Source organism: Convolutriloba macropyga, chromosome 15, assembly GCF_964194025.1.
Source record: "Convolutriloba macropyga chromosome 15, txConMacr16.3, whole genome shotgun sequence".
In the NCBI taxonomy this organism is placed as follows: domain Eukaryota; kingdom Metazoa; phylum Xenacoelomorpha; order Acoela; family Convolutidae; genus Convolutriloba; species Convolutriloba macropyga.
In genome coordinates, this window is record NC_134482.1 from 16522522 (window position 1) to 16534968 (window position 12447).

Consider the following 12447-nt stretch of genomic DNA (forward strand, 5'->3'; position numbering starts at 1 on the left):
TCATACATCTTGAACAGTTTAAGTATTTGTAGTTTACTTAAATAGTAGTTTTTGCGAGCAGATTATATTTAAATTTGGCGTCTTTAGGCGTAGGTAATGGATGATGTTGGGGTTTCCAAGCGTTCATCATACATAGTTCTCATGATTTTAAGCGTTTCTGCAGCACAGCTCTACTGCTGTAGCGCAGTGAAACTTTTTTCTAATTTGGTGCTATTATGACATCATTAGAACCCACCATTCATGTTTTCTCGCTTTATACTCATATTTTTGATTTAAACTTCATTTTTAATTTAAACTTCATGAATTGATACATCCCCTAAAAGTTATTAAGGCAAAATCCTAACGCTTTGTCATGGAAAATTACGCCAAGCGCGCTCCATTTTAAAAAAAATAACTCAGACAAAATTATGTGATATCAGAAAACCGGCACACAAATTGCTTCAGATTATTCGAATTCTTCAAAATTTAAGGCTCTTGAAATGCTTTTTTTGCAAAACCAAGGCGGGGTTTTTATCTATATAAAAAAATAAATTTGACAATTTGACAATAAAATTTCTTGTTATATAGATCTTGTAACCCGCATACTATCGAAAAAAATAAAAAACGATAGCAATAAATTTGTACTTCTTTTGCGTAATTAACTGTGGATGTAATTTAGCGTTGACGTTTCTAAACTTAGATCTTACATAACTTTTAAAAAATTTTTAAAGCCTACGTCTTTCAAAATTTTTGAGTTTCTCACTATGGATCTTAAACAGTTTGAGATTTTGAAGCCTAAGTCTTACACAAATTGCCATTTATGAGAATATGCTTCCATAAGTTTGGTGTTTGAAGGCGTAGATCTTACGCAATAGAGGCGTTTCTACGCGTTCCTCTAGCACTTATTCTGTCTCTGATACACTACCCACTGACCTAGTGGATGACTGTCACCTCTTCTCCCACCGTACCACCCAAACCGACTTTTCCTAAGAATATGTGCTTCGTAAATTGGAATTCAAAATCTCAAATTCTTACGCGTTGGTGAGTCCGTCAAATCAGTTGATTTGAGTTGGTTTGCGAAAATATAAACTCAATTTCTTCACCAACGCCTCCATCATGGCACCAACCCAAACCCTCTTACCGCCGATTCCTGCTTTTTCTTGCTTTCTATTTTCTTAAGCATATTTTGAGGTCAAAAATTCACCTTCTAATATTGTATCGTAAGTGTATCTTTAAAAATTAAAAAAATTAGAAACGATGCAAAAAAATAACGCTTAGTTATGCAGGATGAACTATAAGAGACACTGAATCGTAAAAAATATTAAAATATGCCAAATTATGCCAAGAATATGAATAAATTAAGGTAATTCAAAAATTAAACAGTTGGTTATGAAAGATCAACTATAAGAAAGACAAAATTAGTTAAGATCGATGCAAAAATAAGCCAAGCGCAATGCACCTTCAAAAATGGGTTTTGTCGGTTAAAGGAAGAGAAAGGTTTATGATATTTGAATCCCTGCCCAAGAACCGTTTCAGACAATTTTAATTCTTCAAAATTTTAAAGTTTTTAAAATTTTGTTCCAGAATACCAGGACTACCTGTTGATTAATTTCGAATTTGAGCTATGCAAAGCAAATGACTACTATTAAACAATCAAAACGCTTAGTTGTACAATATTGACGAAGAAACATAATTCAAGACCCTACAATCCGCTTTCATATATCGCGAAACTAAAATGTTGACTAAAAATTGAATATTCATATCTAAGTGTCAAGAAAGAAATTGTACGTCCTTCTGTTTTCTTTCTTCTTTTGACCTGTCTCGTCTATTTGAGTTTTTTGATGAGTCTGAGTCTGATGTATGTGATGAGTAGAGACCCCACCATGATGCAAGTGAGACCCACTTGATTCTGCCAGTAGTCCCAATCTGTGCCGAACTTGATTCCTGCATCCACAAGATAGTCCTCCCCACTCTTCCTAAAAGAAATTTTCCTAAACGTTATTTCGAATATTCATAAATTATGAAAATAAAACCAATCGCTATACTGTTCTTTACCGATATTTGTAGAAAGTAACTGAGACAGATTTTTGGAAAACTATACGTCTGAGAATTAGTTGAGTTATCTGCTTCTCTATTAATTAACAAAACGTGCTATCAATTGTTTCCAGATCTTTTTGAGCTAAATTCGACTTCAAAAAAATCTTACTTCATCTATTTAGAATATAACTGAACCAGATTTTGAGTCTGTTTGTGTTAAATAAATTAAGCTAATTCTCTGATTTTCATCTCCAAAAACGTTTCCCAATTGTGTCGAAATCATGTTGCAATAAAACCAAACCTCAATTGGATGTCTTCATATTTATGTAGCTGAAGAATTATTTTGAATCAGATTTGTTACTGAGAAAGATAAACAAGTTTCATCCTGACAAACAAGTTTCATCCTTATAAACAAGTTTCATCCTGAAATAAAAGCAACCTCGATTTTGTTGCTTCCCTTTGTTTATAGAAAGTAACTGAGCCACAATTTTAAACAATTTTTGTCTAGGAATCAAATCAGTTATTTATATCTGTTGGTTTTCAATTAATAATTTTTTTCACGAATGATATTCTCTAATTGTGTCAAAGAGTTACTGAAAACAAACCAAACATATAAGAATTTTTTTCTCCCTTGCATGTAGAAAATAATTTATCAAGAACTGCGAGCCTATTTGCTACACTAAATTTATTTGTTTTTCCCGTTCTTATCTCCAATGAGCGAAATAACTTTTTCGAAAGCTTGTCGGGTCAAGGGGTTGTTCTTATGAAACGTTACTTAATATAAATTCGAGACGTAGTTGTTTAGATAAACAGGTAGCTCTTTCTCTCTTTTTGCTTTCCAAACTGTATTTTTCAGTTGGGTTAAAGACTTTTTGCAATGAAATCAAACGCAATATTGATCTCAGTCTATATAGGTATAACTTAATTGAGAAAAATATTGAGTTTAATTTCTATATAAAATAGGATAATTTCTACCTTTTATTTCAAATAAAGGAAAAACTTGTTTGAAAAGTGATTTTAGTGAGTTCAAGTGGTTGTTGAAATGAAGTGCATAGAAATGTGAAGCTTTCCTTATGTATTCAGGTAATTCCTGAAAAAAATAATTCTTCTTTGTTTAAGAGAAAACTTTCCTTCTTCTATTTCTGAATTTTCTAAAAAACAAAATTATTTGCAATCAGATAAATGGGTTGCTAAAATGAAATCAATTTCTATATTGTTGCGCTCCGATATATGTTTTCAGTAACAATAATATTTAGAGTCATAATTTCACGCAATTGTAAAGCGAAGCAAATTATTAAATATAGTTGTGTAGTTTTAACATCAAATGAAAGTCTGCCCAAGCATGCAACTGAGATAAAAAGGAGAAATTCCCGTGAAAAATTACTCTAAAAACACTAGCTTGCAAAGGAAAGGGTTTATCAAATTTTAAAGACTGTCAAAATATGGACTGAAAAATTCAGAATCTTGGATCAATCCAAATTAATAACCAATTATTTAGATCAAGGATGGGAAAAAATTAACACATGATTAGCCAAAATTGATTTACAAAAATCAATTTTATCCAAAAAATTGGATAACGATTCTGAAAATATTATAAATTTCACACAGAATAAAATAAAAGACATAAGATTTTGTTATTGGAAGAGAATAATGGGCCGACATTTACGAAGCACAAATAAAATAAAAACTTTGCCCGAGAGAATGCAAAAGAAAATTCAAAAAATATTTGGTCAAGTTTTTATCTTAAAGATATTTTTGTTATTATATTTCCTTAAGAAAACAGCATAAAAATAAGAAATTTTGTGAATCCACTCCAAATTGGAGATGAGTAAAACAAAAAGTATTCCGACAATTTTCAATTCTCCCAATTTTTCTCTATAAGTATTCTCACATTTCTTACAATTTTTAAAATAAGGATGGCATTTTTATTAATATACTCGACCTGGCATATGATGGCCTGTGTTGAGAACTTCGTTGAGTTCAAACATAAGACATTGTCGGTTTTAGTTGGCTTTACTAATCCAAAACCACTCAAAACCCTCAAATTTTTTTCGTCGTTTTGATCGGTTCTGGTCGGTATTAAAACATAAGAAGCGTTGGTTTTTTCCGTTTTAAAGTCTTACAAAACGGACAGTCTTTGTCTGGATCCGAACCTACAAAACAAGATTCATTACCACCTTTTTCTCTATTGCACCACCTCTCGCTTATTTTTCCTTCTTCTTTTGTATTTAAATCAAATTAAAACTGACGATACTGACAAAACACGACTATCATCGACACTTCTTACATAAAATACCAACAAAAAATTGCGCTAATCGACACTTCATAAATTAAATACCGACAATACCAACAAAATGACCATAATCGACAGTTCCTAAATGCAAAGCCGATGAAATCAACAAACTTCGACAAAAAATGACGCTTCTTGCGCCGATTGCATCGCAGTTTCTCAGCACGGGTAAAGTAATAAAGTATCTATCAACCTATCTCGGAGAAGCTAATAAGTGTGAGGATTACGTTAAATTGACTACAACTGTAAAAATAGTAAAGAAATAAGGTATATCTATCTCAATTGAGTAAATAAAGGTGAAAAATAATTCAAACCCAGAGGAGTTTTAAAATAGGTTATATCTCTATCAATTTTGTAAATTTTCCATAAACCGAGTAGAAATGGCGAAAGATTGTAAAATTTTTGAAATATCTATTACATTAGTATAAGTAAGGGTTTTTTTTGAAAATCGCTAAGATTTACACTTTTTAGAGAGAGTGTAAAAGGAGTGAAATTAAAAGATTACATGCATTGTAGTTTTATCAATACACTCTCCTAACCCTTTCGCAATTATTTAGGTGTGGACTGGACATCACAACCTAATCCGTGCTAATTAGTTATAAAACTGGTGTCGAAGACAGACCGAGGATCACGAAAAAGAAAATATCGTCAAAACTGACATCGCGAACTTTGCCAAATGCTTGATGTTTTTTTAGGGTGACCTTTTTATTCAATCTTGGTTATTTTCCTCTGTGGGCAATAAATGTTATCAGAATTAAAGTGGGCAAAGGCAAAATTATGTAATTATGTATGATGAATGAAAACTATTATGTATAAGAAGTTGAAATAATTAGGAAAAATCCGAGTTTACTCACAGATCATTAGAGTGAATGGGTTCAAGTCAAGGTCCTAACTCAACGGCTTTAATAGAAAAAATTTGTTAGATGATGCTTGAAAATTGTCAAGTTGTCCACAATAGTTTTCGATTATCCTACATCAAATATACAATTACAAGCTTAGATAACACAAAAATTTTGCTTTTCAAATTGTTTCCTTGCCTTATGGTTTTCCGTATTCAAGGATTGATCATAATTCCAATGTTTCTACTGTAGAAAACCTTCGCAAAGCTTCAATTTTACGTCAATTCATCTAAATTTACAGCTTTCGAAATGTGTTTTTTGCAAAACCAGGTCCTGCTTTTGATCTGCTTCAAAAAAACTCACATGTGAGGCTAAACTATCTTGTTACCCGCATATTAACGAAATAGTGAAAACCAATCGAAATAGACCAGTACTTCGTTTGTGTATTTAAATGTAGATCTTGTTTTTCTGGCGTTTCCAAACCCACATTGTACATAATTCTAGCGTTTAATAGGTGGATCTTGCAAGTTATTTGCGTTTATAGTCATACATCTTGAACAGTTTAAGTATTTGTAGTTTACTTAAATAGTAGTTTTTGCGAGCAGATTATATTTAAATTTGGCGTCTTTAGGCGTAGGTCATGGATGATGTTGGGGTTTCCAAGCGTTCATCATACATAGTTCTCATGATTTTAAGCGTTTCTGCAGCACAGCTCTACTGCTGTAGCGCAGTGAAACTTTTTTCTAATTTGGTGCTATTATGACATCATTAGAACCCACCATTCATGTTTTCTCGCTTTATACTCATATTTTTGATTTAAACTTCATTTTTAATTTAAACTTCATGAATTGATACATCCCCTAAAAGTTATTAAGGCAAAATCCTAACGCTTTGTCATGGAAAATTACGCCAAGCGCGCTCCATTTTAAAAAAAATAACTCAGACAAAATTATGTGATATCAGAAAACCGGCACACAAATAAATTGCTTCAGATTATTCGAATTCTTCAAAATTTAAGGCTCTTGAAATGCTTTTTTTGCAAAACCAAGGCGGGGTTTTTATCTATATAAAAAAATAAATTTGACAATTTGACAATAAAATTTCTTGTTATATAGATCTTGTAACCCGCATACTATCGAAAAAAATAAAAAACGATAGCAATAAATTTGTACTTCTTTTGCGTAATTAACTGTGGATGTAATTTAGCGTTGACGTTTCTAAACTTAGATCTTACATAACTTTTAAAAAATTTTTAAAGCCTACGTCTTTCAAAATTTTTGAGTTTCTCACTATGGATCTTAAACAGTTTGAGATTTTGAAGCCTAAGTCTTACACAAATTGCCATTTATGAGAATATGCTTCCATAAGTTTGGTGTTTGAAGGCGTAGATCTTACGCAATAGAGGCGTTTCTACGCGTTCCTCTAGCACTTATTCTGTCTCTGATACACTACCCAGCACTGACCTAGTGGATGACTGTCACCTCTTCTCCCACCGTACCACCCAAACCGACTTTTCCTAAGAATATGTGCTTCGTAAATTGGAATTCAAAATCTCAAATTCTTACGCGTTGGTGAGTCCGTCAAATCAGTTGATTTGAGTTGGTTTGCGAAAATATAAACTCAATTTCTTCACCAACGCCTCCATCATGGCACCAACCCAAACCCTCTTACCGCCGATTCCTGCTTTTTCTTGCTTTCTATTTTCTTAAGCATATTTTGAGGTCAAAAATTCACCTTCTAATATTGTATCGTAAGTGTATCTTTAAAAATTAAAAAAATTAGAAACGATGCAAAAAAATAACGCTTAGTTATGCAGGATGAACTATAAGAGACACTGAATCGTAAAAAATATTAAAATATGCCAAATTATGCCAAGAATATGAATAAATTAAGGTAATTCAAAAATTAAACAGTTGGTTATGAAAGATCAACTATAAGAAAGACAAAATTAGTTAAGATCGATGCAAAAATAAGCCAAGCGCAATGCACCTTCAAAAACGGGTTATGTCGGTTAAAGGAAGAGAAAGGTTTATGATATTTGAATCCCTGCCCAAGAACCGTTTCAGACAATTTTAATTCTTCAAAATTTTAAAGTTTTTAAAATTTTGTTCCAGAATACCAGGACTACCTGTTGATTAATTTCGAATTTGAGCTATGCAAAGCAAATGACTACTATTAAACAATCAAAACGCTTAGTTGTACAATATTGACGAAGAAACATAATTCAAGACCCTACAATCCGCTTTCATATATCTCGAAACTAAAATGTTGACTAAAAATTGAATATTCATATCTAAGTGTCAAGAAAGAAATTGTACGTCCTTCTGTTTTCTTTCTTCTTTTGACCTGTCTCGTCTATTTGAGTTTTTTGATGAGTCTGAGTCTGATGTATGTGATGAGTAGAGACCCCACCATGATGCAAGTGAGACCCACTTGATTCTGCCAGTAGTCCCAATCTGTGCCGAACTTGATTCCTGCATCCACAAGATAGTCCTCCCCACTCTTCCTAAAAGAAATTTTCCTAAACGTTATTTCGGTATCTGCTGGAAGCAACAATCTATTAGTAGATTATTCTTAGTAGATTGAGCATAATCACGGAAGGACAAGATGACGTAACAAAATGATCTCTGATCAGATTCGGAAACGCTCGAAATTTCCATGAGCAAGAGGTGTGTTCGAATTGAATTCTCATCAGACCTACATGCGCTATACCGTTTCTCATCAGACTATTATGCGCTCAAATGTTTGGGTCTTTCCCATTATAGCCAAAATGAGGCACTATAATTTCATGGGGGCTATAATGGGAAAGACCCAAATGTTTCTGATAAGAACATTCTTATAGTATCCGTATACATTAATCTCATAAAAGTTAAAACAAACGTGTCCTTTGTAAAACGCTGAAATTACATGACCAGACTTTCAATGACATTCGCCATTTTGAAAACTGCAGTTTCATGCAAGGCTACGTGACTATGCAGAAATCATGTCGCTACGCGTTTCTCGATAAACTTCAGAAGTTGTTGGTGACGTTAAGCAGAGTCACATAAACTATAATTAAAACACTCACGTTCACATTTTTAAAAGGCCGAAAGTCTGAAGTGACAGAAGTTAAAATACCGGAAGTTGCTACTTAGCCAGAAGTTGACTTCCGTTGACTTTCGTCATTTTAAAACGTGCGCGTTTAGTGTTTTAAGCATGGTTAAGTGACTCTGCAGAAGTCACTTCGAAATTCTGACTTAATATCTCGAACCGCTTCGCGGTTCTCGAAAAACGCCAGAAGTTCTCAGTGACTTCAAGCTGGGTCACGTAACCATTACTTCATGGTTTTGCAGAACAGTTTAAAAGAAGTTCAATTACACTGGGCAAATAGTGCCCAAAAAGCTGTAAATTTTAAGTAATGATTTTTTTTTTCATTATTGCATGATTCCGGTGCAAGCGATTGGAACTATTAGTTTTGATCTCAGCCAAAAAAACGACTAGGTTATGTAACCAGAAAATTTCTACTGTGCGCTTTCTGCAGAATCAACAACAGTGTATAGTTAACAAGAAATTCTTTTCTGGAAATTTTTCAGATATTTGGTCCAATCAGAGGTACTTAAGATAAACATGGTCTCTGATCAGACCCACTCGCGCCCAATTTGTCTCCGATCAAGCCCCATATTGGTTGAAAAGGTCTAAAACAAAAACCCATTACTCTCAAAAACGTTTCTGATCAAAACTATTTGCTCTCGCAATCGTCTATGAGCAGAACCTCTTGCGCTGGAAATAGTCACTTCCAAGAGAAATTTACACTCGAGATTTCACTAGGCCTCACGATTTTCCCAAATTGTCTTCGGTTACACCCACTGTACTTCCAATTAATATCTGATCAAACACACTTTTGCTCGAAATTACTTCTCGTCCGACACAATTGAGATGTACCCAGGTTGAGGTCCCAGACCGAAAGTGGATATGTCCAGACCGAAATGAACGCACAAGGTGGCGTCGTGCGTTCAAAATTACACGGTCTGGAAACGAAAATGAACGCACGATAGTCTGGACATATGCAATTTTGAACGCACGATGGTCTGGACATAAGCAATTTTGAACGCACGAAAGTCTGGACATTGTGACTCGGAGCGCACAAAATTTTTTTTCGAATGGAAACAAGAATGCCAAAAACTAATGAGTCCATGTTTGACTAAACACTCTTAATAGAGTGCTCACTCAAGTGAAAGCTTTCTACCAAGAAAACCTCAACTCACTTGAGTTCAAAAGTTACAAAACATCGAACGCAGGAAAATTCGCATCCAACATTTTGCTTTGTTTAAAACAATTTCCTACCTAGAATTATAAACCCTTGCTGAAGTTGCAAAGCAAATCATACTTTAATAACTAGGTCGCTGGCAGCCCCTTCAGCCAATGCTTTCATCGAACATCTTTTATTAAACAAAATGTAGGAACTGTTTGGGCACTTCATCACAACCATCACCCTAACGTATCTATATTTGAAACGAATACATTATAAAAACGTTATCTGAACATGAACGCACGAAAGTCTGGACATACGCATTTTTGAACGCACGAAAGTCTGGACATAGGTGTTTTTGAACGCACGATAGTCTGGACATGAACGCACAAATGAGCGCACGATTTTTCATTTAGAACGCACTAAAGTCTGGTCATATAAGATTTTGAACGCGCGAAAGTCTGAACATAAGCACGTTTGAACGCACGAAAGTCTGGACATAGGTGTTTTTGAACGCACAAATCAGCGCACGAATTTTAATTTGGAACGCACTAAAGTCTGGTCATATAAGATTTTGAACGCACGAAAGTCTGGACATAGGGAGTTTTGAACGCACGATGAACGCACAAAAAATTTTGAACGCACGAAAGTCTGGACATAGGCACTTTCCGTCTGGGAGGGTCTGGACATAGACACTTTCCGTCTGGGACGGTCTGGACATATCGACTTTCAGTCTGGCACCTCAACCTGGGTAAATTGCCTATGACCAGAACAAAAAACGTCTAAAGACTTTTTTGACCCGAGCCACTTAAAAAGAGCGTTCTCCCACATTGGAAAAAAACTGTCAATCGAAACAAGTGTCATATCAGGTCAAGAGCTGAATAATCAACTACCAGAATTGCGGGAACGCTTATAATTTGAATTTTGAAAACAAGCTAGGTTTCGATAATTTGACTAACTAGTTTTATTAATTTGACTAGCTAGGTTTATATTAATTACTTCGTTAACAAACTAGATTTATATTAATTTGAAAACAAGCTAGGTTTCGTTGAAGATTGTAGATAGACCAACTCTGATTTTAAACAGAGTTTCTCTTACACAGGTTCAAATTTTCTCTTTCCAATAGGTCAAAGTAAAAATAACTGGAACTGCCATTGAATTAATTAAAACAAAAGAGACCTAGTAGCAATTACTTACTACCGCTCGAAACAGAATTGTGTTGTTCAGCTTAAATTGATCTGTTTTTGAGGTTTTTAGTTTTTAAAGCTTTCAGTTTTTAATTTTTTGTTTTTTTTATGCTTTATTGAAACTCCTAGTCAAGTGAATAATTGCTTTCAAAGGAAGTTTGTAGAAATTTTATTAGTCCTGTGGTCTTTGTATGCCATTTTTTGCTTGTCCAATTTTTCGTCCGACCCATTTGACTTTTCGGTCCTCAAAAGCGAGATAAACAGGTAGCGCCCAGAGTTCTTTAAGTTCTCTCAGAACCTTTCAACTCACTACTCTTCAAGTATGTGATTCACAGAAACTGTTTTGAAAACGTATACTGATGGTATGAAGGGCAGTTCTTAAAGTTTGTCCCGCTACACACCCCCCTCACTTCGCTCCCCTCCCCCAATCCCCACACTCGACATCGCTCACGCCGTAAGGAAGTGGCCCCGTGCAGCCAAAGAACACGTCCCCCACCGTTGCCCCATCAATCTTCCCGTTGCACCTCCTCCCTCACCCGCTGCGCTCACCTTACGCCCCTTCAAGTAAGCTAAATCTAGCCCCACTAAAGCCTATCTAGCCACTGGCGAAGCCAACCATTTGCCTTTCGTTTGAGTCCAATTCACCCGACGTTGGTCGGTTATGTTTTACTTGTCAAAACAGCTATTTTGATTGGTTGAAGTTAATTATAATAGCAGTCTGCAAATTTCCATAACGTCACTTGTTTACTGTGAATTTAACAGTAAGCAGAATTTGTTAACTTTCTTGAGCTTTTGTATTTTTGAAAACACCCACACACTCTATTTTCAAGCGTAGAGTTTACAGTTGTGCTTTTATTGGGTGCGCTAACTCTGGTAAGAAACATCTTTCCGATAGAGCAACTCTACACAGCAGGAACAATAATGGAATTGGAGAGAAAAAACGTACCATCTTTCCTCAACAGTTTTCTAACCTCATTAGAGTTAGCTTAGGCTCTGAAAGATTTTGAATACTAAAATCACAATTTTTCCTCAAAAAGGAAATTAGAAACGAAATTTTTTCTCAAGAAGGTCCGTTCAAACAACGATTCCTTTTTCAAGGACTTTTCGATGTTTTATCAGTTTTGATCCTTCGAACTAAAGTTACTGCTGACACAAAAGACACTCATACATTTAGTAGTTAGACGATCAAACAAGAAACTGAAAAGCAAGCAAGTAGAGATTTTTCCATCAAGACGTTTCCGGTTCGCACATCATACAATTAAATTAGTTTTATAAAAGATCATATAAGATTCTTAGTAATCATTTTAGTTCATATATTATGTGCATAATTGCTCATTGGTTATAAAAAAACTTATGAAAACCATACAAAAAGTTGAAAAGTTGTATAATGATCCTATTTCGTGGAATTTCGATAGAACGAATGAACATAAAATCGTTTGAGTCAATACACGACTAATAAAACATTTACTGGTGTCATAAATTCATAATGTAGTCAGATGATAAAAACGTATATTTTATCCCATGCTCAGTCCTTTTTTGACTCTAGGTGCGCTAAAACCTTAATATGCAATTGTGTGGCCATTTAGAAATAGATTTTGAAAGTACATAAAATGTATTGCATTTTGTTAATAAAAACCATTTTTAGTTATAAGCTTTTTTTCAGAAAACATCAAAATTTGAGTCATATAGATACACCTATTTGTTAGCACCAAGCTGCAAAAATATTACCTCAGTGTTTTGGGTGAATCTCAATTTGACGCCGGGGAATGACATCATTTAAAAACCTAATTGGCAGAAAAAGATATGTCTGCTGGTTCATACTGCGATCATAATTGATTTCTTGGTAATGGGGCAAGGATGGCTTCACGGTTATACGTTCACATCGTA

At 34.4% G+C, this 12447-nt stretch overlaps 2 protein-coding genes across 2 annotated transcripts in view; both read right to left on the reverse strand.

The window, feature by feature from the left end:
* The window catches only part of LOC142354480 (histone deacetylase 1-like), a 204995-nt gene that overhangs the window by 35679 nt on the left and 156869 nt on the right, over positions 1-12447 (reverse strand). The gene's annotated exons all lie outside the window — the stretch shown is intronic.
* LOC142353897 (broad substrate specificity ATP-binding cassette transporter ABCG2-like) overlaps positions 6981-12447 on the reverse strand; it is a 63421-nt gene continuing 57954 nt past the window's right edge. The window contains exon 17 of the mRNA XM_075406126.1: positions 6981-7651. Coding sequence (XP_075262241.1) covers positions 7501-7651 — 151 coding nt within the window. The 3' untranslated portion in view covers positions 6981-7500. The remainder of the gene's footprint in view (positions 7652-12447) is intronic.